The 20,699-nt window shown below is 34.6% G+C and overlaps 3 protein-coding genes across 3 annotated transcripts; 2 read left to right on the forward strand and 1 right to left on the reverse strand.

Moving 5' to 3' along the window:
• Positions 1-115: 115 nt before the first annotated feature.
• On the forward strand, positions 116-2,030 carry LOC113505828 (transmembrane emp24 domain-containing protein eca). Its single transcript, XM_026888664.1, has 4 exons — positions 116-323; positions 402-625; positions 1,115-1,258; positions 1,731-2,030. Exons 1-4 carry the CDS (start codon positions 188-190, stop codon positions 1,878-1,880), a joined length of 654 nt encoding a protein of 217 aa, XP_026744465.1. The 5' UTR covers positions 116-187; the 3' UTR covers positions 1,881-2,030.
• LOC113505829 (UDP-N-acetylglucosamine transferase subunit ALG13 homolog) lies at positions 2,018-2,814 on the reverse strand. The gene has a single exon (XM_026888665.1). It carries the CDS (start codon positions 2,759-2,761, stop codon positions 2,255-2,257), a length of 507 nt encoding a protein of 168 aa, XP_026744466.1. The 5' UTR covers positions 2,762-2,814; the 3' UTR covers positions 2,018-2,254.
• Positions 2,815-3,654: 840 nt separating this feature from the next.
• On the forward strand, positions 3,655-16,379 carry LOC113505830 (ionotropic receptor 93a). The gene is made up of 19 exons (XM_026888666.1): positions 3,655-4,534; positions 4,814-4,966; positions 5,218-5,463; positions 5,697-5,864; positions 6,232-6,449; positions 7,600-7,767; positions 8,232-8,396; positions 8,637-8,741; positions 9,566-9,672; positions 10,068-10,128; positions 10,515-10,617; positions 11,018-11,124; positions 11,971-12,133; positions 12,605-12,825; positions 13,350-13,437; positions 13,718-13,837; positions 14,062-14,140; positions 14,574-14,734; positions 16,004-16,379. The coding sequence occupies exons 1-19, from the start codon at positions 4,444-4,446 to the stop codon at positions 16,099-16,101; spliced, it is 2,622 nt and encodes an 873-aa protein (XP_026744467.1). The 5' UTR covers positions 3,655-4,443; the 3' UTR covers positions 16,102-16,379.
• Positions 16,380-20,699: the final 4,320 nt, after the last annotated feature.

Genomic DNA, 20,699 nt, shown 5'->3' on the forward strand with positions numbered 1-20,699 from the left:
GTACAAATAAAATATTATTTAATTGCGGTTCAATCAAATAGATTTAATGTGAGTTAGGTTTGCAGTGCTAAACATACCTACACAATAAAACTGAAACGCGAAAGTTTGACGTATTATTTCGGTGACGTGTGTCATGTCATCGATGTCATCTTAGTTTAGTTTTTGCCGATTCTTATAAGCTGAAAAAATGGAATTATTTAGAATATCGTCGTTATTTGCTCTATTTCTCATACTAGACGTGACTTCAGCTTTATATTTCCACATAGCAGAAGGCGAGAGAAAATGTTTCATAGAAGAAATACCCGACGATACTACTGTTATAGGTAAAGCTATTGGCTACGCTAACCAATCTTTTCTTACGATTTGAAAGTACTTTCTTACAATTTTTTTCTTCTTTACAGTAAATTACAAAGTGGAGTTATATGACCCAAGATCGGGCGGTTTTATGCCGTCGACTCCTGGTATTGGCATGCACGTTGAGGTGCGCGACCCCAACGACAAAATATTGATGTCTCGAGTGTACTCGTCTGAAGGCATGATATCGTTTACCTCGGTTACGCCAGGAGAGCACGTTATCTGCATGTACTCTAACAGCACCTCTTGGTTCAGCGGTTCACAACTTAGGGTAAGTCCTAGTAGTGACTTCATTGTTATAATTATTGTAGAACAGTTAAGTTTATTATTATAATCAAAACATTGTTAAATCGATTATTATTGATTTCATGATGAACTGTGTGTAATAATTTCAATATTGAGTACATTTACATTCTGACATTGAATAAATGTGTTATAAGTTTATACATTACACTTGTGCAAATATTGCTTTATTAATTATTTGTAGATAGAATATGTAGGTACCCTATAATTTGTAGCTTAATATGTTTTGATTAGACATAAGTTATACTTTCAAATAGATTATACCTCTCTCTCTTCCCAGCTATGTATCCCACATGGTGGAGGGGTCAGGTTTACAAATTTTTCTTCTCCACCTCACACTCTATTACTCACTTCTCCTTAGACAAATGCCAAATGTTATATTAATTATACAAAATCTTTATTTTTAAGCCTCCAGTTGTACACCTTTGTTCAGTAAATGCTTTAAATGTTATCATAGGTGCACCTGGACATTCAAGTAGGCGAGCATGCTGTTGACTACGCTAATGTGGCTCATAAGGACAAGCTAACTGAACTGCAGCTCAGGATCAGGCAGCTACTGGATCAAGTACACCAGATCACTAAGGAACAGAGCTATCAAAGGGTAAGTTTACCTGAAATGTATCTTCTATGTTCTATTGCTGACCAGAACCAGGTAAGTATCAGTGTTTTAGAAGAAGCAACTGCCTATCTGACCTCCTCAACCCAGTTACCTGGGCATCACAATAACCCTTAGTTAGACAGAAATGTATCTAGGTATTTAATTGCCAGCAATGGGTGATGTATAACTGATGATAATAATGATTTAATAATACTACACTGCTCTGTTCATTAAATATGAAAATTACATAGCTATGATAATATGTAGTCATATTATTGCTTGATTTTAATATATTATGTAGTTATATCTACATAATACTTCAAGAGAAAAGTCTCTTAGTAATAAGAGACAGTGAAGGTATTTATAAATACATGAGTATATCACTTAAGTACAAGTACCATTATCATGTTGATTTACATGATTTAAACAGGCATTGTTTTGTAGATCAATAATGTAAGCAATTGTAACATTCCAGCATCGTGAGGAGCGCTTCAGACAGACTTCAGAGAGTACAAACCAGCGTGTGTTGTGGTGGAGTCTTCTCCAAACTGGTGTACTTGTGGGCATCGGCTACTGGCAGATGAGGCATCTCAAGAGCTTCTTCGAAGCCAAGAAGCTAGTCTAAAATATGCATAATATACAATAATAAGTTTAGTTGTCCTATTGTTTTTAATATTCCCTAAAAGCACTGTGTAATTTATGGCCCTAATTTGTTTTGTCAACTTTCTATGTGATCTGTATTTTTCCAATAAAAGTAAATTATACTGTGAAAATATTTATTTCATATTTTGTTTGACTTATATCCTAGTGTTTGTGTGTAATAAGATTAATATACAAATTCTAGCTTACTAATAAGATCCCAAACTGTTAAAAATCCAACATTTATTAATTTCTTAGTCTTAAAACTTGTAACAGTATATAGTCACCAAACTACATAATTTCACAACAACTTATATATTTAAACAACCAATAATGTGATTCATATTCTAATACACTTTATCATTTAACTGTAAATACACTATCCAAATAGTTTATAAGAAGTGTAGGATCTGCTTTTGGGAAGGGATTGAGCAAGCTGAAATCTACGACACCTAATGTACTAATTAGCGTATCACAAGTACAGTAATACAAATGAGAGTCAATTTGAAGTTGTTCGGCCAGTTCCAGTTGATGGTTGTCCATTAAATCTTCATTTACGACAACTAATAATGGTTTGTTCGCTTCTAATACTTCTAAACAGGTCCCGGCACCGGCGTGGCTTATAACCAAGTCTGCATTCTTTATATCTTCGCTTATTGAGTCCTTAAACCTGTACATATTTATTTTAACGCCATGTCTTTCGTAAATACCGGGATCTACAATACTTTTACCGATCTGAAAAGTTATTTCTTCACAGCCAATACTTTTTAATGCTGTTAGGACAGGTTCTGTCAAAATATACTCGCAGAGTAAATCAAATTTGGTTGTTCCAACAGTTAAGAATATTTTTTTATATAATTTCGACATTTTAGAAGTTTTTTTTTCGAAAATTGAGGTTACTTTTGCATACAAAATATACAAATAAAACGTACAGGACAAACTTCAACAAAGTGTCATTGTGTCATTTGAGATGACGTTTCAGTAATGTCAGTTGCGCGTTTAGTTTCAAAATATTGACACAATATTTTCATCTACTACTTTTCTTTCTCATTTTTATTTTTGGGTTAATAGAGATTTTGTATAGATTTTTATTTTAAAGCCCCCGTTACATGGTACAAGTATCAATTAAGTCTTGTTAAATATTCTGTTTCATCTCCTCTTTCCTAGTCTTATTGGTAGTAAGACGTTATAAATACTTAATTAAAGGTTAGACCTACAATTGTTGGCATTTTAAAACAAGTCTTTCTCTGACCCGTCCTTGTGCTAATTGTTATTGAGTACATCATTTAAAATTAATGTGTTCCTTCCAAATGTTAAAAGAATATTATGATACAGCTTTCAAGTATTACCATTGTTTGTTACAATGGGTTTTACGAAATAGTATGAAAGAAGTCAGTAATAGTACTTATATTCTATACCTATGTACGTAATTGATTTTGGGAAATCAAGTCATTAGGACGGTAATCGATTTCACTATCGAATGGTTCTAGTAAATGGTTTTTAACTTGCAAATTGATTGCAAAGCATTGCAGTCTACTACTTTTTAATGAGAGAAAGTATTAATACAATACAAAACAAATTGGTTTCAGGATCACTTTGACACTCATTCAATCATTGTTTGTTTGCCTGAATTTTGACATTTCTACACACAAGTATTGCGTTAAATATAAAACAGAGATGAAATCGATATTTTAGTTATTTTTTTAAGCGATGTGCTAATATGGCCGAGAATTCCAAAGAGTAGGTATTTTTGTCCAATATTCAGTAGTCATAACTAGACAAGGCTAATTAAAGGTTTATAATACCATTTCAACACATTTCAACATTTGGAATCCTTTAATATCAGACAAATGTTAATAATAAATTGCATAAGGACGCGATTGATATGATTTGTCGAAATAATCCCGGTGGCTACAGGGAGTATTACGTGGCGCGCACGTAATTACAATGAATTTTTAACAAAGGTACCTACGTCTGACCTTTCGAGAACGAAGTCTTGGCACTGTTATAGGATGTTCTTTTTCTTATTTAACTTTGAATCTTCAATTGGTAGATTGAATGGAAGTTTGAGCTTGGATTTCAGGTTCTAGGTTGAACAAAAGTTATTCCTTCTCCCGTTAGTTCATGCACTAAATAAAGTCTAATTAAAATGACTTTAGTTTCGAACACTTCTTAGAAGCTGGGGTTAGAACTGCAAAACAAATTTAATCCCAGATATCTAATTATCGATATAAAAAAGAATTAAGCCATTTAGAGCAAGCTTGTCCTCGATAAGTTGAAAACCGGTAAAAAAAGCCACCCTGTAGTGTCCAAGAATATTGTTCCACGAAGACATTCGACACCGTACCCTACATTCGTGCAAAGCAAATCAAATGTTAACATGAAACACCTGAGTCTTAGCTACTGTTAATTAAACTGAAAAATCCCTAAATATTAAGGGGATAATTCTGATTGGCTATCAATTATTAGTCTGTCTGTTTTAAGAATTATTATGATTGGAATTTTATTTGAGGAGTGTAGGATTCGGACAGCGCCCGTGTTGTATAAAAATGCAATTATGGTTCCTAAGTTTTGTGTATTTGCTAGTTCCTGTATGTTCGGAGGAGTTTCCTTCGTTAATTACTGCAAATGCATCATTAGGTAAGTTTGGTTTGCTTTTGATTCAACTAGATGTTAAATGGATTTAGAGGTTTTTTGTTGAGTTCTTCGTAGTAGCATAAATAGGCGAACAAGACTGATACTTCGGACCATATAAATACCATTTTCTTCACACCTTTTTTCCTTGATTTAGACTGAGTTTACACTTTATTTATTTAGCTTCACCCTCTTTAAAAAAATAGGATTCTTGAATGTTCAAAAATAAGACTAAAATTTTTATTGATTAATTTATACCTTGACTAATTAGCCATTGTCTATTAGCTGTAGTTTTAGATCGGCAGTATTTAGGAGAAAAATACCAGACAGTTCTGGATGAGCTTAAGGACTATATCAAGGAGCTAGCGAGAGTTGAGCTCAAGCATGGCGGTGTCATTGTTTATTACTATTCCTGGACTGCTGTTAGTTTGAAAAAAGGTAAGATGCTTCACATAGGTTGAATTCAATACTTGATTCTTTTACGGAGTTCATATTTTTCAGAAAAAATCAAATACTAATGATATGAGTTGGAAGAAAAGATCCTCATCTGGCTAGGATATCACCTTTTCTTACCTACCTATTTTAATAAATATGCCAATGCGCGATAGAGCTCATCACACTGCCATTGTAAGCAATTTTTTGGTATTTATCCATGCAACCAAAATAAGCTCTTATAACGTTTGTTGTAGGTTTTTTAGCTGTGTTCAGCATAGCATCCTGTGAAGACACTTGGGATTTATTTTCTCGCACAGAAGAAGAGGAACTATTGTTGTTCGCGCTCACAGAAGTTGATTGTCCGAGGCTGCCTTCTCGTTCAGCAATTACAGTGACGTATACTGACCCTGGACAAGAGCTTCCACAGTTGCTTCTAGATTTGAGAACATCGAACTCCTTTCAATGGAAGTCTGCTATTATATTGCATGATGATACACTCAGTAAGTATGGTTTAATGAAGAAACCATTTTTCAAAACTTCTACTGTAATTTTGAATGAGTACAGGGCGCAGTGTGATGCTTTGTCTCGCTTCCACGATGGTAGCCTCAAGTTCAGTAATTTACAGTAGTTTTGTAAACGAATGACAACCTTGCAAGGTATCAAAGATCACGCAAAACCTCCATATTCTGTATTTCCTAAATGTGCTTTCATATTTGATGTACTTTTTAAACAGGTCGGGACATGGTATCCCGAGTAGTGCAGTCTCTAACATCACAGATTGACGATGAGAGCGCGTCCCCAGTATCCGTCACGGTGTTCAAGATGAAACACGAAATCAACGAGTATTTGAGACGAAAGGAGATGCATCGGGTGTTGTCGAAGTTACCTGTTAAGTATATTGGTAAGTGTGTAGAGCTATTACGTTAAACATAAAACTTGTAAAAAACGTCAGTAATGATTTATAGTTTTAAACCTGAATCAAAGGGAAAAAGTAATGTTAACAAGACTCGCAGTTGCTGATACCATAGAAATATAAATAATACTTATTATTTAGATTTCTATGTGCTGATACCAATTTTGTCGTAAAAGTTTCAAAATTAGAATATTTATTTCTTTTTTAAAGAAACCACACCAAACATGAACATATACTTTAGCTTTATTTAGTCCACCCATAACCATTTCAGATGTAGTTGTAGACAGTAAGTAACAGGTTATGAATTCCTCATCAAGTTTCTTCGGACCGTTTTTTAACTGGATTCTGTTTTCAGGTGAAAATTTCATAGCAGTGGTGACATCAGACGTGATGGCTACAATGGCGGAGACAGCTCGGGACCTGCTAATGTCCAACACGATGGCTCAGTGGCTCTACGTCATATCCGATACCAACGCACAGAACGGGAACTTGAGCAATCTGATCACCGATTTGTATGAAGGCGAGAATGTGGCTTACATCTTTAACCTAACGGATAATAGTCCAGACTGCAAGGTAAGGTTTCATAAGTATGTCGTAACTATAACCTTTCGAAGTAAATGAGAACTTATTGAAAAAGTCTGAGATATTATTTCTTACCCAGTTTTCTTAGAGCTACCTACGAATAATGCCTGAAAATTTAAGAGCGAAAAAGTAAAGCTAGTTTTACTAAAAAAAGTTTGTGAGCCATTCTTTTACATCCCAAATTTAAACTAACATCTTTTCATCGTTTCGATCATTGAGCACTGTAGAAATCAATTTTACTTCACTCAATTACCTGTCCATTAGAACTTAAATTCGTCATCCTATTTGCTCAAATCTTCAAACCCTAAAATACCTGAGATAGTTCGACTCAGCAATCGGAAACCCAAAATCCATCGAGGTCGGATTGACAGCACGTTGCGCCTGTTAAATGCACAATAGTTCCCGTATTTTGTTCTGTCGAACCAATTTTAGGAGTGATTGTGATTCTGCCGCGCCTGCATTGCGTCCGTTTCACGTTCAACTTGGATTTCAGTTTCCAACAAAGTTAGATTTATTGGTATCATGACAATTAGATTTATTCGTCCGCTGTTTGTGTACGGCCTAGGCATGAAATGGTTATTGTGTGTAGTTTAAATAAATTGTTGAATTGAATGATAGGTAATACGATGTTGTTTAGATATTTATACCGTTTAGCTTATGTTGTAAATATAGCTTTTATACAGTTATTTAATCATGAAGGTTTTTTGAAAAAAACTCGAAAACAATGGGGTTGATGACTGGGTATAAAAAGAAAAAATCTCATTAGTCCCTCAGTTAGATAATTGAAAAGTATGAGACACGAATTTTCTTCTTTTTCAGAATAAACAAGAATTTACAAACATTAATTATTGCTTTATAGTTTAGGACGGTTTAGGGGGCTTGTGACGTAACGATATGGTAAAATTTATACTCAATCGTGACGTCACGCGTAAGTTTCATTCACTGTAATATGGTCTATTTATGTTTGCGGGACAAATAAAAAAATACGTGTCCATTATTATACAAAAAACTACAAGACGGACACTGCAAAAAAAATTTTCATCATCCCTATTGTTACGTTAAAAATTGACTTGAATACGTAACTCAATTAGCTACACCAACAGTAGGTATTCAGTTTGTGCCATTAACTTTCTTTGTGTAGAATGGGCTAATGTGTTACTGTCAAGAGATGTTGGATGCCTTCGTATCGGCGTTGGACTCGGCGATACAGGAAGAGTTTGACGTAGCTGCACAGGTTTCTGATGAGGAATGGGAAGCTATTAGGCCGAACAAAATACAGAGACGGGATATGCTCTTGAAACATATGCAGGTACACTTACTACAAGAGAAACCGAGCAAGATTTCTTAATTTACATTTTAGTAATCTGCTTCGCACATTTGCAAACGTACACCTCTTCTACAACCTCTTTCCAGTTCTGTTTATTCCCGTTAAAAAAATACACATTTTTTTGTACTTGAAAGTATTACTTGTAATAATATGCGTAACTTTGCGTAGTTATGGTTAACTTTGGGTTATTCTTTGGGCACTGTCGAAGCGGTTTTGTCACGCTTTTGGCTGGAATCGTTCGATTAAGGCGACTTTTGCTGATAGGATTGCAACCCATTATTCAGAATAGATATTTTTTTTTATCGGGCAATGGACCATTTACAAACTTTAGACAAAAAACATTGAGTTGCTCACAATTGTACAAAGACTGAACTAGTCTAAATTAGGCACCTAAAGAAATCTCTTCACCTAAAGAGCATCTTTGTACATTTTATTCAAATCTTCAGCAACACATATCCACTAAGAGTCGATGTGGTAACTGTTCGACCTGGCGCGCTCTAGCCGCGGACACTTGGGGCGCTACTTACAGAGGTCAACCAGACAACCCAGATAGTACTGCAGCCAATACAAATGGATCCCTAGGAGTAATAGAGAAGGTTGAATTGTTAAATGTAAGTGGAGTTCTTCTTACAGTGGACGATCTTTCGAATTATTATTATCTATCACTCTATATTCTATGTCAAATATTTATAAGCCAGACTGGGAAAATAATTAAATTATAATTGATTTGTGCTGATTTCTTCGTTACAGCTTTGGTAGTTTGGTTGTAAAGATATTGAGCATTGAGTTACTACCTCATATACGAAGTGTACTGTGGATTTTACTTCGAATTTAAAATCTTTTTCTTCTAGGTTGGATACTGGCGTCCAATTGACGCGGTCCGGCTCACCGATGTGTTGTTCCCACATATTCACCATGGATTTAGAGGGAAGGAATTACCTATTATAACTTTTCATGTAAGAATTACCGAGAATACTTTTTTTTTAACATTATTTGCCATTCTAATCTTTCTTTTTAATTTGTACTGGTCTGGCTGTTACTTCAGAATCACTTCAACGGCACCCAGTTCTATTGCGAACTCTATCCATAAGTATTGAAGTTTGATCATCTTTTGCTGTAGACAGTAAAATGTTTTAAAGTTGATATTAGTCCTAATATAACATCTTTAAAATATTTAACTAGACTTCCAAAAAGCCCGCATTAATTTATTTTACTGGATGAAATAACACCAATAAATAAGCACACAATAGTTCTGTTACTATTGCAGCTGAATCTATACAAAAGGTTTTATTTCTAGAAAATGCTAGCCCTGAATTGTGCTCGCGGAATACTTGGGAACAATGAATTAATTTACATACATGCGATGTTCGCTCTTCTTATTGTCTTCATAACGGAGTTACTCTTCTGTATTGTAGAGCAACGAAGGCGTCTTTTTATTCAACGTATCTGCATCAGAAACAATGAAAAATTTTATTCAATTATTACTGTCGAATAGCTAGAGAATTGACATTTCTACAATCGTTAACGTCGATACGCTCTAATGCGTAAAAATAACATTTCGTTTCGAAAACACCCACTTGATTTAGTCCCATCAATCCCATAAATTTGACGGTTTCTGTAGACGCTTGCCTGTAATAGAGAACAGACGATAGAGAGAACGAATTGAAATTTGAAGAAGTTACAAATATTTTAATGAATTAAATAAAGTAAATTATATAAGTACTTGCGTTTTCCGCTCTTCCTCATGAGAATACAATTTATCCTTTGTCTTATCTTTCAGAACCCGCCGTGGACGATACTGCAACGTAACGAGTCTGGTGCTATAGTTAAATACAGCGGACTTATATTCGATATTATTACCCAGTTAGCCAAGAATAAGAACTTTACGTAAGTTTTTTTAATCCACTTCTTAATGTGCCTCTTACACCAGCGAAGGGTGGCTGTAAATTCTGTAACTAGAGTTGTCTGCGTTCGTTTGTCTATTCCCAAGCTAAGACGTTTTTATCAACAAACTTTCCTCATGCCAATAACGCATCATAATTAATTGGCCCAACAAAGATGTCTTTATAGGCCGATACGACTCCTGACCTCATTGTTTGTAATTTTGCCGTTAAATAATGTCGTTCTACTCGAACACAACAAAATTACCAATTTTCAAACTAAATTGTTTGATAAAAAATAGCTTAAACAAAAAATAATCATAAATTACCTATCTATTTTACCTTTGAGATAAAAATCACAGCTTTAAATACTAATATTTATCAATGTTTCTTTCTTTACAGAATTAAAGTAATACTGCCATCTGTTTTAAAGAAAGAATTAACCAACGATACACTTTCAGACGTAAGTTTGTTAACACTATTCAAAAACCTTCTTCTGTTTTTGCAAAAAGGTTTCATCTCTACGTAACCCAAGTGCTACGAGAAATAGTCTCTACATTATTTGCAGTGGTTTGGCACCGTTAGTACCGTCTCGCTACACAAAATGTTCTTACAATTCTTAGTTAGTTCATTCTAAATTATCCGCTACAATTAAATACTTCTAAACATCCAGTCTTGCTAAATAAGCATCCAGTAGTTAAGTACTTACGTTAATAAATTCTCAAATAAATTATCAAATATTGACCTTGCTTACTTTTACGCAATGCGGATTTTGAATACAGTTATACGTAATGAGATAATTTTGTTGGTATTTAATTTGTTAGTGAAACGTTTTTTTTTATCTTACAGGCAATGCTGAGTATGGACGCAAAGTTGGCGATATCGGCTATAGTTAAAGGGCAAGGAGCTATAGCCGCGGCGGCTTTTACCGTCCTAGCCGATCATACGCAAGGTAATATCATTATCATCAATCATCATACGTAGATATTCCTTATTTTTCGAATGAGAGGTATTTGGGTTGAGTCTGGTTGAGAGGATGGGACCGTCAGACTTTATTATACTAAAACCAACCCATGATCCTTCTTTCGCCATTTTTTTATCGGGGCTGCGGCTACCCGTAAACATTGTTTGATGTTGATTGTGATTATTATATAAATAGAAATACATTTTAGAGCTTACTAAAACTATTTGCGTGTTAACTCAAGTGAGTGAGGAATTCGTCATATCGTGTAAGCTACTATGACTTGTAAATTGTAGGGCCTTTTTACACAGTGAGAGACAGAAAGAGAAATTACTTAAAACTTATAATTACCACAAATAAAAAGTAAGATGAACCCATTTCTTTGTGACAGGTATAAACTACACAATGCCAGTGAGTATTCAATCGTACTCGTTCATGATAGCAAGACCGAGAGAGCTTAGCAGAGCGCTGTTGTTTCTACTACCGTTTACGACTGATGTAAGTAGAAGGAGAGATAATGTATATTTCTGGGACCTATATCAATATATGTAATGGTTTTTAAGTAAAACAAAGTTCTTTGCCCCTGGGGAAGGTATGCAAACTATATATTTTGTGCTTTGGGAAGTTGAGAATAGACAACTCGTAGAAAAAACGTTTCTTTAGCTAGCTTGATTCGAAATTTGGAAAAAAAAAGAATTGTTTATTTGTTGTGTACTTTTTCTAAAAACTACTACATTACAAATCATGATGATTAATAAAAAAAAACGTCTTTTTTTCTTCAAATGTTTATTAAATAATCACAGAATAGAATCTTGTATCAATAAAACGTTGAGTAACAATGTCACATAGATAATTCAGTTCTCAAAATGTTACCTTCTGTCGGCTGATATTAAATAATATACAGAGGGGTGGTCGGTGGAATGTCGGGTTTGTTCACACAGACACATGTGCTGAAAAGAGAAGCTTTTATACATCTTTTAAAGTAAAACGACTGCGGGGTTCTCATACAAATGAGATCAGTTAATTTTTAAAAGCGTACCTATATACATAGCTGTATTTTTAATTTTAGATAAAAAAAGTCTCCTTTGTAATCCATATTACAGACATACATCAAATATACTCCATAGTGTAATGTGTTAAGCTTCGGTGTTATTTAATAAGCTTACTAAACTTAAATATGAAAATGTTAAGCCATCAAATCACATTAAAACAAAAAACATCCCATCACGGGCGAACACTGATTTGAATTCGAAATACTCTTCGATGCAAATTAGACTTGTTTTCTATGATTTACGGCAACGTCTATAATAAAGAATATAAAATAAAACTATATTAACTTTTTAGACATGGCTGTGCCTTGGATTAGCAGTCATACTAATGGGCCCTACATTATACATCGTCCATAGACTAAGTCCGTATTATGAAGCGATGGAGATCACTCGGCAAGGAGGACTTGCCACAATACATAACTGTCTATGGTATATTTACGGAGCTTTATTACAACAAGGTAAGGAAAATGGTAATAAAGGAAAATCCGTGAAAAACACATGTGACTATATATTATATTCGTAATAAAGTCTTTAAGATATTACGAGTCCATTTGCATAAAATCTTTTTAAAGACAAGTACTGCGCAAGCAGGTTATAACACAGATGGCAGATTATAATAAAGCTTAAAAAAAAAACAAATAACATAACTTTGTTTTTTTTTTTATATATGGCGTTTTAATTATTTTCTTAACGTATTTAGCCAGTTTTACTTAGTGGCTATGATCTTAAAACCTCTTTGAGAGATATTTTTAATTTTTTACAGTCCATTTGAAAATGGAAACAATTCTAAGTGCGTCATGAGCATTACCAGCCCTGTTACCTACTAATTACTAGTTTTGATAACAGAGATTCACACAGATAATGAATATGAATGAAACAGTGCTACTTTCAGTCAGCAATTTTTTTAATTCTTTTTGGAATATATTAAGGTGGGATGTACCTCCCCCGGGCTGACAGCGGTCGCCTCGTAGTCGGGACATGGTGGCTGGTCGTGCTGGTGGTAGTAACCACTTACTCCGGCAACCTGGTCGCTTTCCTCACGTTCCCCAAGCAAGAGGTCCCAGTGACAACCGTCGCGGAACTTTTGGATAACAAGGCCCTTTACACGTGGTCCATCAATAAGGGATCCTATTTGGAGATGGAGTTAAAGGTAGGTTTAAAGACCTAGACCTAGGTAGACACTTTAAAGAATAAGAATTCCCAAGACAGAAGTACCTTAGATTGTTATCTAGTGAGTGTTGTTTTTTTTATTTATATTTCAGTCTTCTAAATGTCATAAAAATGCGCATCTTTTAAAGCTTGCAGTTCGCAAATACCGGACGAATCCAGTTTTATGTTCTCGACCAAAACTAATCTTATCTCTATTATGTTAATGGTTTCCTAGAAATCTGATGTTCCTGTTTTGTTTCTTTTTTAATGAATCTATTTATATTGTATCAAGCTTTTGTAATATTTCGGCTATTCTTGACTTAAATTAGTAAGAAACATTCATTCATACATCTTTTTTATTATTTTGCCTACAGAAAATGTAGCTCTGCATGTTTCTATCTAGCCATTTAGATTTTACCACATAAATTCTATCACACACTTCCAATTCAGTACTATCTAAATGGATCTGTAATCGTAGACATTCTTTTTTGTTTTTGCTGGTCGTCAAATAACTATTTGCTTTAGAATTCAGATGAGCCGAAGTATGCAGCTTTGCTGAAGGGAGCTGAGCTGATCCCTGCCTCTGTAGGCCCAGCAAATTCCGCGCTTTCTAGTAAGTAGTCAAAGTACAACATTTTGCATCGTCCAAAGTTATCTATACTCTATTAATGTTTTAGAATTTGTTTGTTTCCTAAAACCTGATTGCGTATATGCATTTGTGAACAAGATCGCAATGTACATACAGATTTTTTTACTTTTTCAATTTACTTATACTGTCCTTCTACTGGAAAAAAAATCCTTTCCTCCTAAGAAACGAACTCTGTTTCTCAAACAACAAAGTCAAGCCTACTCAATTTAATAGTTTTTCTCAACTCTTATTCGAATGTCTTTAGAATCCGCCCTACTACAGCGAGTCCGCTTGCACCGGCACGTCATCATAGACTGGAAGCTTCACCTGAGCGACATGGTGAATTCTGATCGAATGGAGTCTGAGAACTGTGACTTCGCTTTGAGTAACTATTGTTCCATTTGTTTGTATAGATGCCATAGAACATTAAAAAGACATAACACCTACTATGACTGCTTGACGTGCAGGAGTATTTCATGTTTCGTACTTACATATTTACTTTAATGATGTCATTTGAATGTTATTGATATTTTTATAGACAACAGGGTAATTTGCTAGTGAGGGGGTAAATCATGATGAAGACGATGAAGTATGGTTATATGTTTTCAGGTGTTGAAGAATTTCTTGACGAAAAAGTAGCGATGATCGTTCCAGCGGGTAGTCCATATCTACCTGTTATTAATAAAGAGTAAGTTTTATCCACATCCATTACGCTTCAAAATTATTTTTACTTGTCTAAAATGTGTTCAAAACGCCAAGAAAGCCGCAATATTAGGGGTTGCTAAGTTTTAATATGTCTCTCGGGTACATTTCAACAGTTTGTTGCGGTCTTTCTTCTTGTAAGTCTGCAAGATGCTATAATCGATAACAATAATGGCTTGTCTCAAGCGAAAGCGAAAAGAAAGTCGAATCCTTTATCTTCATCCCAAAATATAGAAGTAGGGATTGATGAAGTGAGATGCCACTCAATACTGTGTGTGACGCCGCCTCTTTCCCAAACTTTGTAACAGTTTTAGCTAATGATAACAAAAACAGAACTACACGTAATTGTATTGTTCCTAAATCTACTAAGGTACGAAGATGATGCAGAATTTCTGGCGGATTGTTTTGTAATTTTACAGACTCGAACGCATGCACAAAGCAGGCCTCATAACGCGGTGGCTCAATGCCTACCTGCCGAAAAAAGACCGTTGCTGGAAGACATCGTCTGTGATGCAGGAGGTCAACAATCATACCGTCAACCTGAGTGATATGCAGGGATCCTTCTTTGTCCTTTTTATGGGTAAAGACAAATAGTAAATGGAAAATAATTATTGAACTACAAATATAGAGATGCACATTTGGTAACGTTTTAGAATATTGATTGTGTAAGCTGGATCACAATAGTTACTACTAGGAAATAGATTTTGAAAAGGATAAAGGGCCTTTCCCTTCATTCAATTTAGTACGAAGTAACCCTATCGCCATTAAAGTTCCTTAAACTTCGGCGTTCAAAAATAAGGATAGTTGTAGATGATTATTAATTTGAATGTTCCACTTCGCATTAAGTACCTGTTCTTTTTTTAATTTTGTAAACAAACTATGACATTCATTTACCTTTGATTTTTCCTTGTTTTTATTTTGAATGACCTTGGTTTTGTTTATTTATTTTTTAGTTTTAAAATATCCAATTTTGAGTTTGGAATTGTTTTGTTTAGGCGTTAACCAGTTGTTCTATACTATGAGCTTTTTGTGCTTTCCTCACTGTGTTTAAACTAGTTACAATATTGTGCATCCAATATTTCGTAAGTCACCTGCCCCGTCTAAAATTTTCGGTTTAGTATTTTTTGTGAACTATCAAAGATACCAAATTAAGAGAGTTCTAAATTTCTTATACGCAGTCTAGATTGTTTTATTACCAAACGAATGGAAATTTTTGAAATCCAGTTTTGAACGGCAAAGATTTTTTTTTATTTTCAGTCCTTCGATCTCCACATCTTTTATAATATCTATCGACCAATATTACTTTATGATCTTTCTTACTTCAGATATTAGAACCAGGTTATATAAAGTTGTGTTTTCGATAACTGACCCCTATAACACGATCACGTCTGTCACACGCGGTCACCGTGTGATGCTATGACGTATGCGATCGTAACACATCAATGCCAAAAATTAATGCATCCGTTTGAAACCAACACTTAAATCTTAAGCTTACGAAATTTCGATTTAATTACATTAAAATAGAAATTATTTTTTAAGTTGGGAATGATCAAACGATACGAAATAAAACAATAAGTAATGATTCATTACAATCTATTTACTTACTATACATCGTACCACAATAACTGTATTTCCATTATTTCTCTTTCTCATTAACTTAAATTTTCAAATTCTTCTGAAGGTACTGTGGGAAACTAATCTAGCTACATATCTTATAGTGATTTCTAAACTCCGATTTTTAGAATATTTATTTCATTTCACAATTCTCCTTCAGTCTTACTAAAGTTCAGTTCAGGGAAAAAGTAAAAGGTTCAGTTTCTTCTTAAACCTTCTCCATTTTCTATTTCAGGATTCTTCTCAGCATCAACAGTCCTGCTGCTGGAGTTTCTATACCACAGGCGGAAACGTAGGAGCGACGAGATCGTTATAAAGCCTTACGTTGAATAATTTATACGCAATAACTATAATATTAACATACTCGTGGAAAAATACTCATGTTTCCACTATCTCGTTACTGTGTATTATTCGCCTACGTTTTATATGGAAATTAAACGTTTTTTAAAGGTTTCAGAAGTTTTACTTGGTGGCTTTTCAAAAATTGCTTTGCATACGCTGAAATTCAGTATGTCGGTGTTAGGCGCAAGTACTATCAGGAGAACTATATTATGATGATATTTCGGTGTAAGTTCTCAGTTGATATCTGTAGACCTTGTCGTAGCACTAAATGAGTAATCGAACAAACCAAACAAACTATCGTTGAATTACGTTCTAATAAAATAAGAAATTATCAAGAATAGGGACATTTTCTTTTTAACATCCGTCACAATTTGCCTGAAGAAGCACCTAGAGCATGCTTTAGACATCTTCATAGTTTGAGTACTATGAAACTGAATGAACTTTTCAACTTTTTCATATCTTGATGACTCCTTTGACAACAAATCGCAAAAAGATGCTAGACTTGCTCTTATCATCAATTTGCTTGTAGTTTGGTATATAATAAATATAAGATCGCTATCACTAACTGAACCCAAAATCGCAGTCCAAAAATAGACGATTGATATTCAATGAAGTGACATCCTAGAATATCTTCTAAAGTTCATCACGCCTTATATCCATGATGAACATGGCATTATCATTATAGAACTTGATTCTGTTGCTAACTGACAGCGCATGGAAGTTGAGAAATAGTCGCAAGGTCACTTAGAACTTTTGTTTTTATTTTGTCGTCAAAGCTTGGGTAGTGTTAGGTATGTCGTAACGCGACCAAGTAAAGAGGAATAAAGGTAGAATATTGTCCCAAAAGTTCGTTAAAATGTGGAGCACCTTTATTTTGTTTAGGTACTTGATTTTTTACGGTGCTTGGTTTGTATTAGGGTTCCCAGCATTTTGAAACTTTGAGGGATTTCTGGATGTTGTGCTTGAATTGATTTCATGTCTTGTGGTTTTGCAATTAATTGAGAATTGCTGTTGAATTAATTACTAGTTGTAACTTCTAATTTTTTTTCTGGTTTTAGATCCATTCGCGATTCGAGTAGAATAACTGCTTTAAAACATTTTTTTAACCCATATGTAGTCCAAAAAAAAGCATCTTTTCGTTTCACATTCTACTAAAATCTTTGTTCCTTCTTAGACTTAGTCAGCCTTAATTATAACGCCACGAAAGAGATCAAGTGTCCACTTTAGCCTTCTCGGCGAACATAAATTTGTCACTCTAATACCCAGACATGAATGAAATATTCGCTTCGCTTTCTCGACATTAAGGTTCTCACCTTACCTTTAGGGTTTAGTGAACACTGTTTAGTAAGCTGGACGTAGTTTCTTGACAACTTGGCCTTCACAAAGTTACTAAGTATTTTTTTAAATTGACTCGTTGTGTCACACTAATAGTGAAAAAAGTCAAGCCAACGAATAAAATTTAAGCAATTTTATCAATGAATCATTAGTTAACGAACTTTGAATTTTTATAGGCTCTGTGTGCGTCATTAAATACGTGTCTGTTACGTATTCTTTGATAAGTAAATGGTTTAGTTATAAAATTGGTCAAGATTTTATAATCACCCTTTTCGTGACGTTGTTGAGATACTTCAAAACAACAACTGCTATATTTTTCCATGAATATTATGTGTTTGACGATGAGAAAAATATAAGATATTTTTTACTTTACCTACTTTACGTATACATAATATTTTGAAACTTAAAAATAAGTTATTATTTTATTGAGTTAAATTGTTGTGATATTCTTCAACATTTTTTCTTGATATCTTTTTGATATTAAAAAAGAAGACGAAAGGAGAGATCCAAGAAGGAAGATGCGTATTTCATGGCATATATTTTATTCCTATAGACTAGATAGATAGATAGACTTGCTCGTGGCTAAGCTATAACCGCATAAGTGATTCGATCACAGGTTAAGCTATGCTTGACGCGGTTGGTCCGTAGATGGGTGACCATCTTTGTCATAACGAGTTCCTCCGTGTTTCGGAAGGCACGTTAAATTGTGGGTCCCGGCTGTTATTCCTACATCTTTGACAGTCGTTACAGGTAGTCAGAAGCTTGAAAAAGTCTGACAGCCAGTCTAACCAAGGGGTATCGTGTTGCCCAGGTAACTGGGTTAAGGAGGTCAGATAGGCAGTCGCTCTTTGTAAAACACTGGTACTTAGCTGAAATCGGTTGGACTGGTAGCTGACCCCAACATAGTTGGGAAAAGGCTAGGCCAATGATGAGACTTGATACTACTGTATTATTAAATACCTAATCATTCTTAGACTTTTACAAGTAGTACCAGCACACGATTATAACGAGACAAGATGTACTAGATATTCAACAGAACACAAGCATATTGCATAATTAATAAATTCTCGTATCCATACATATAATCCATATTCAAGTAGGTACTAACTTGCATTATATACTAGCAGCTACAGTTGTAGTACGAGTCGTCTCATTCTGCATATTCGGAATAAATTTTATAAAGTTTCGCCTGAAAAGTTTCTTGAATTCCAAATCTGCATGACAGATTGCTGTTATAGTAGCATTGTTGTAATATTAGCTTGTATGAGAACTATGATAAAACAGAGAATTTTAATCAGTTTTATATGCATTTGATAGAAGAATAATTTATCCGACGATGAAGTTACGTACGTCATTCAAAACAGACTGCTTCACGCACGCCTAACTAATGCATCTAGTGCGAATCCCGTTAGTGTCTAAATTGCTTTCAATTACGGTACGGATTTTAGACTAGTCAAAGTAGATTTTGGATAAGACCGTTTTTCAGAATTATTTCCTCACATGAACTTCTGACTGCACGATTAGCTGAATGGAATGGGTTACCGCGCAAAACCACAGAGTGCGCTCAATCCTTGCGTATGACAAACATTCTCGTGATCCACGAATGCTTGTTTTAGGTCTTTGTGCACGTGAGCTGAAGGTTTGATCCCTCTACAGAAACCTCCAGCTACATATTTCCAGGGCGTTTCATCGGTCAAAAAAACCAGATTAATAAAAATAATCTGTTTTTTTTTTTTTAAATATTCATAGTTTTTCGCCATATTGTTTTGCTTTCCACGTTTACACGAGCGCCAGGCTGATAAGTAGCCGGTGTCACAAGTAACGCCGGTATGCTAATGCTGTTTACAACAAACTATTAGACGTGACTTGACGCACGGGTGCTCTCGAGCTGAACCACGGACAGGGGTATCCCCTGTGGCTTAGAATAACAGGCCAATTTCTAAGAAAAGACAAGGGAAGATACCTAATAGATTTGATATTTGATAACCGAATGGTCTGGAATTCAAGTCACTACCGAGTGTGATGTATGGCGGGTTGAATCCCCGCGTAAGACCAGCGTTTGTGTGATGCACACATGCTCCAAAAAATAATTTAATGTTTATGAAACCCCTCGCGACACAAGCATTTCTTAATGTGTGATTCGTTTTTTTATTTTTATTATAATTATACAAAAGTACTTATATTTTTCGGTTTATGTTAAATTTGTTTTAGATTGTTACTCACTGTCTCAATTGACTCGGTTAAAGTGATGACCACCATTTTTTTACCTAAGTCTATTGCCGTTGTGGAAGAGAGAGACTGTACACCATGCAGAGCACTGTCTCGCTTCCACACCGGCATTTGTATACTACGGCTATAGTATTCTGATGCTTCAAGAAACACTGCTACCTTATTTCAAAGCATTAAAGTTGATTTTTGCACTGTATTCCAATTGCCGTTAAGCCGTTTCATCAGCGGTTTAGTGTACCATGTACAAAGGTTTTTTTTAAAAAACATCAATTGCCGGATATATTGCCCTTTACTGTAGTAGCTTGTAATATATGTTGACCTGAAAATAACTTACAACTGAAATAAGTAATACATACTACGTTCAAAACTAATTTTACAAAATATGTTTGCTTTAGTATTGGTTGTATTTTAAAGATTTCAATATTAACCTGAAAAATGGGCTTTCGATGGATAGTTCTAAATTAAAGTGTGATAATATGAATAGTATTTATATCAACTGTCATGTTAAAATCACGTGGAAAATTTAAATTACAATGAAATTCTAATTAAGTTTAAAGCTTTAGTTGTAGGACAGCAGACAGTTTAACCTACTAGTGATAACTTTTGAGAAAACAAAATAGGAGTTGTAGACTGGTACCTGATTTACAGTAACATTCCAGCACTTTAGGGTTGGGTGAATCCATTACAACATACAGTTTGTAAATAAAATAATACCAATAGTGTAACATACCCCGGAAAAATAGAAATCGCATTTTATATAATGTTAAGATTGCGCGTTACTTTCATAAAGGCACCGAGCTTATCGCCGCGGTCGTTGACACATAACCTAAATTGACAAACAAATCCAAAAAATCGTAGCCGACAATGTTCTAAACTAGTTAAAAGCAGTTTCTAATGGAAAATACCAAAGGAATAGCAATATTATAGATTAAATAGGTGATCACGTATGCCAAGACATTCAGACTACAAGAATGACGTGATCGTAGAACCGGTATGGTTGTCTCATACATAAATACTTGCCCGTG

The sequence above is a fragment of the Trichoplusia ni genome, chromosome 27 (genome assembly GCF_003590095.1).
Source record: "Trichoplusia ni isolate ovarian cell line Hi5 chromosome 27, tn1, whole genome shotgun sequence".
Lineage (NCBI taxonomy): Eukaryota > Metazoa > Arthropoda > Insecta > Lepidoptera > Noctuidae > Trichoplusia > Trichoplusia ni.

Coding starts and splice junctions, on each gene's coding strand:
- LOC113505828 (XM_026888664.1), top strand. CDS start 188: ATGGAATTATTTAGAATATCGTCGTTATTTGCTCTATTTCTCATACTA. Junction 324..401: donor CGACGATACTACTGTTATAG/GTAAAGCTATTG, acceptor TCTTCTTTACAG/TAAATTACAAAGTGGAGTTA. Junction 626..1,114: donor TCAGCGGTTCACAACTTAGG/GTAAGTCCTAGT, acceptor ATGTTATCATAG/GTGCACCTGGACATTCAAGT.
- LOC113505829 (XM_026888665.1), bottom strand. CDS start 2,761: ATGTCGAAATTATATAAAAAAATATTCTTAACTGTTGGAACAACCAAA.
- LOC113505830 (XM_026888666.1), top strand. CDS start 4,444: ATGCAATTATGGTTCCTAAGTTTTGTGTATTTGCTAGTTCCTGTATGT. Junction 8,397..8,636: donor AGAAGGTTGAATTGTTAAAT/GTAAGTGGAGTT, acceptor TTTTTCTTCTAG/GTTGGATACTGGCGTCCAAT. Junction 12,134..12,604: donor CGGAGCTTTATTACAACAAG/GTAAGGAAAATG, acceptor GAATATATTAAG/GTGGGATGTACCTCCCCCGG.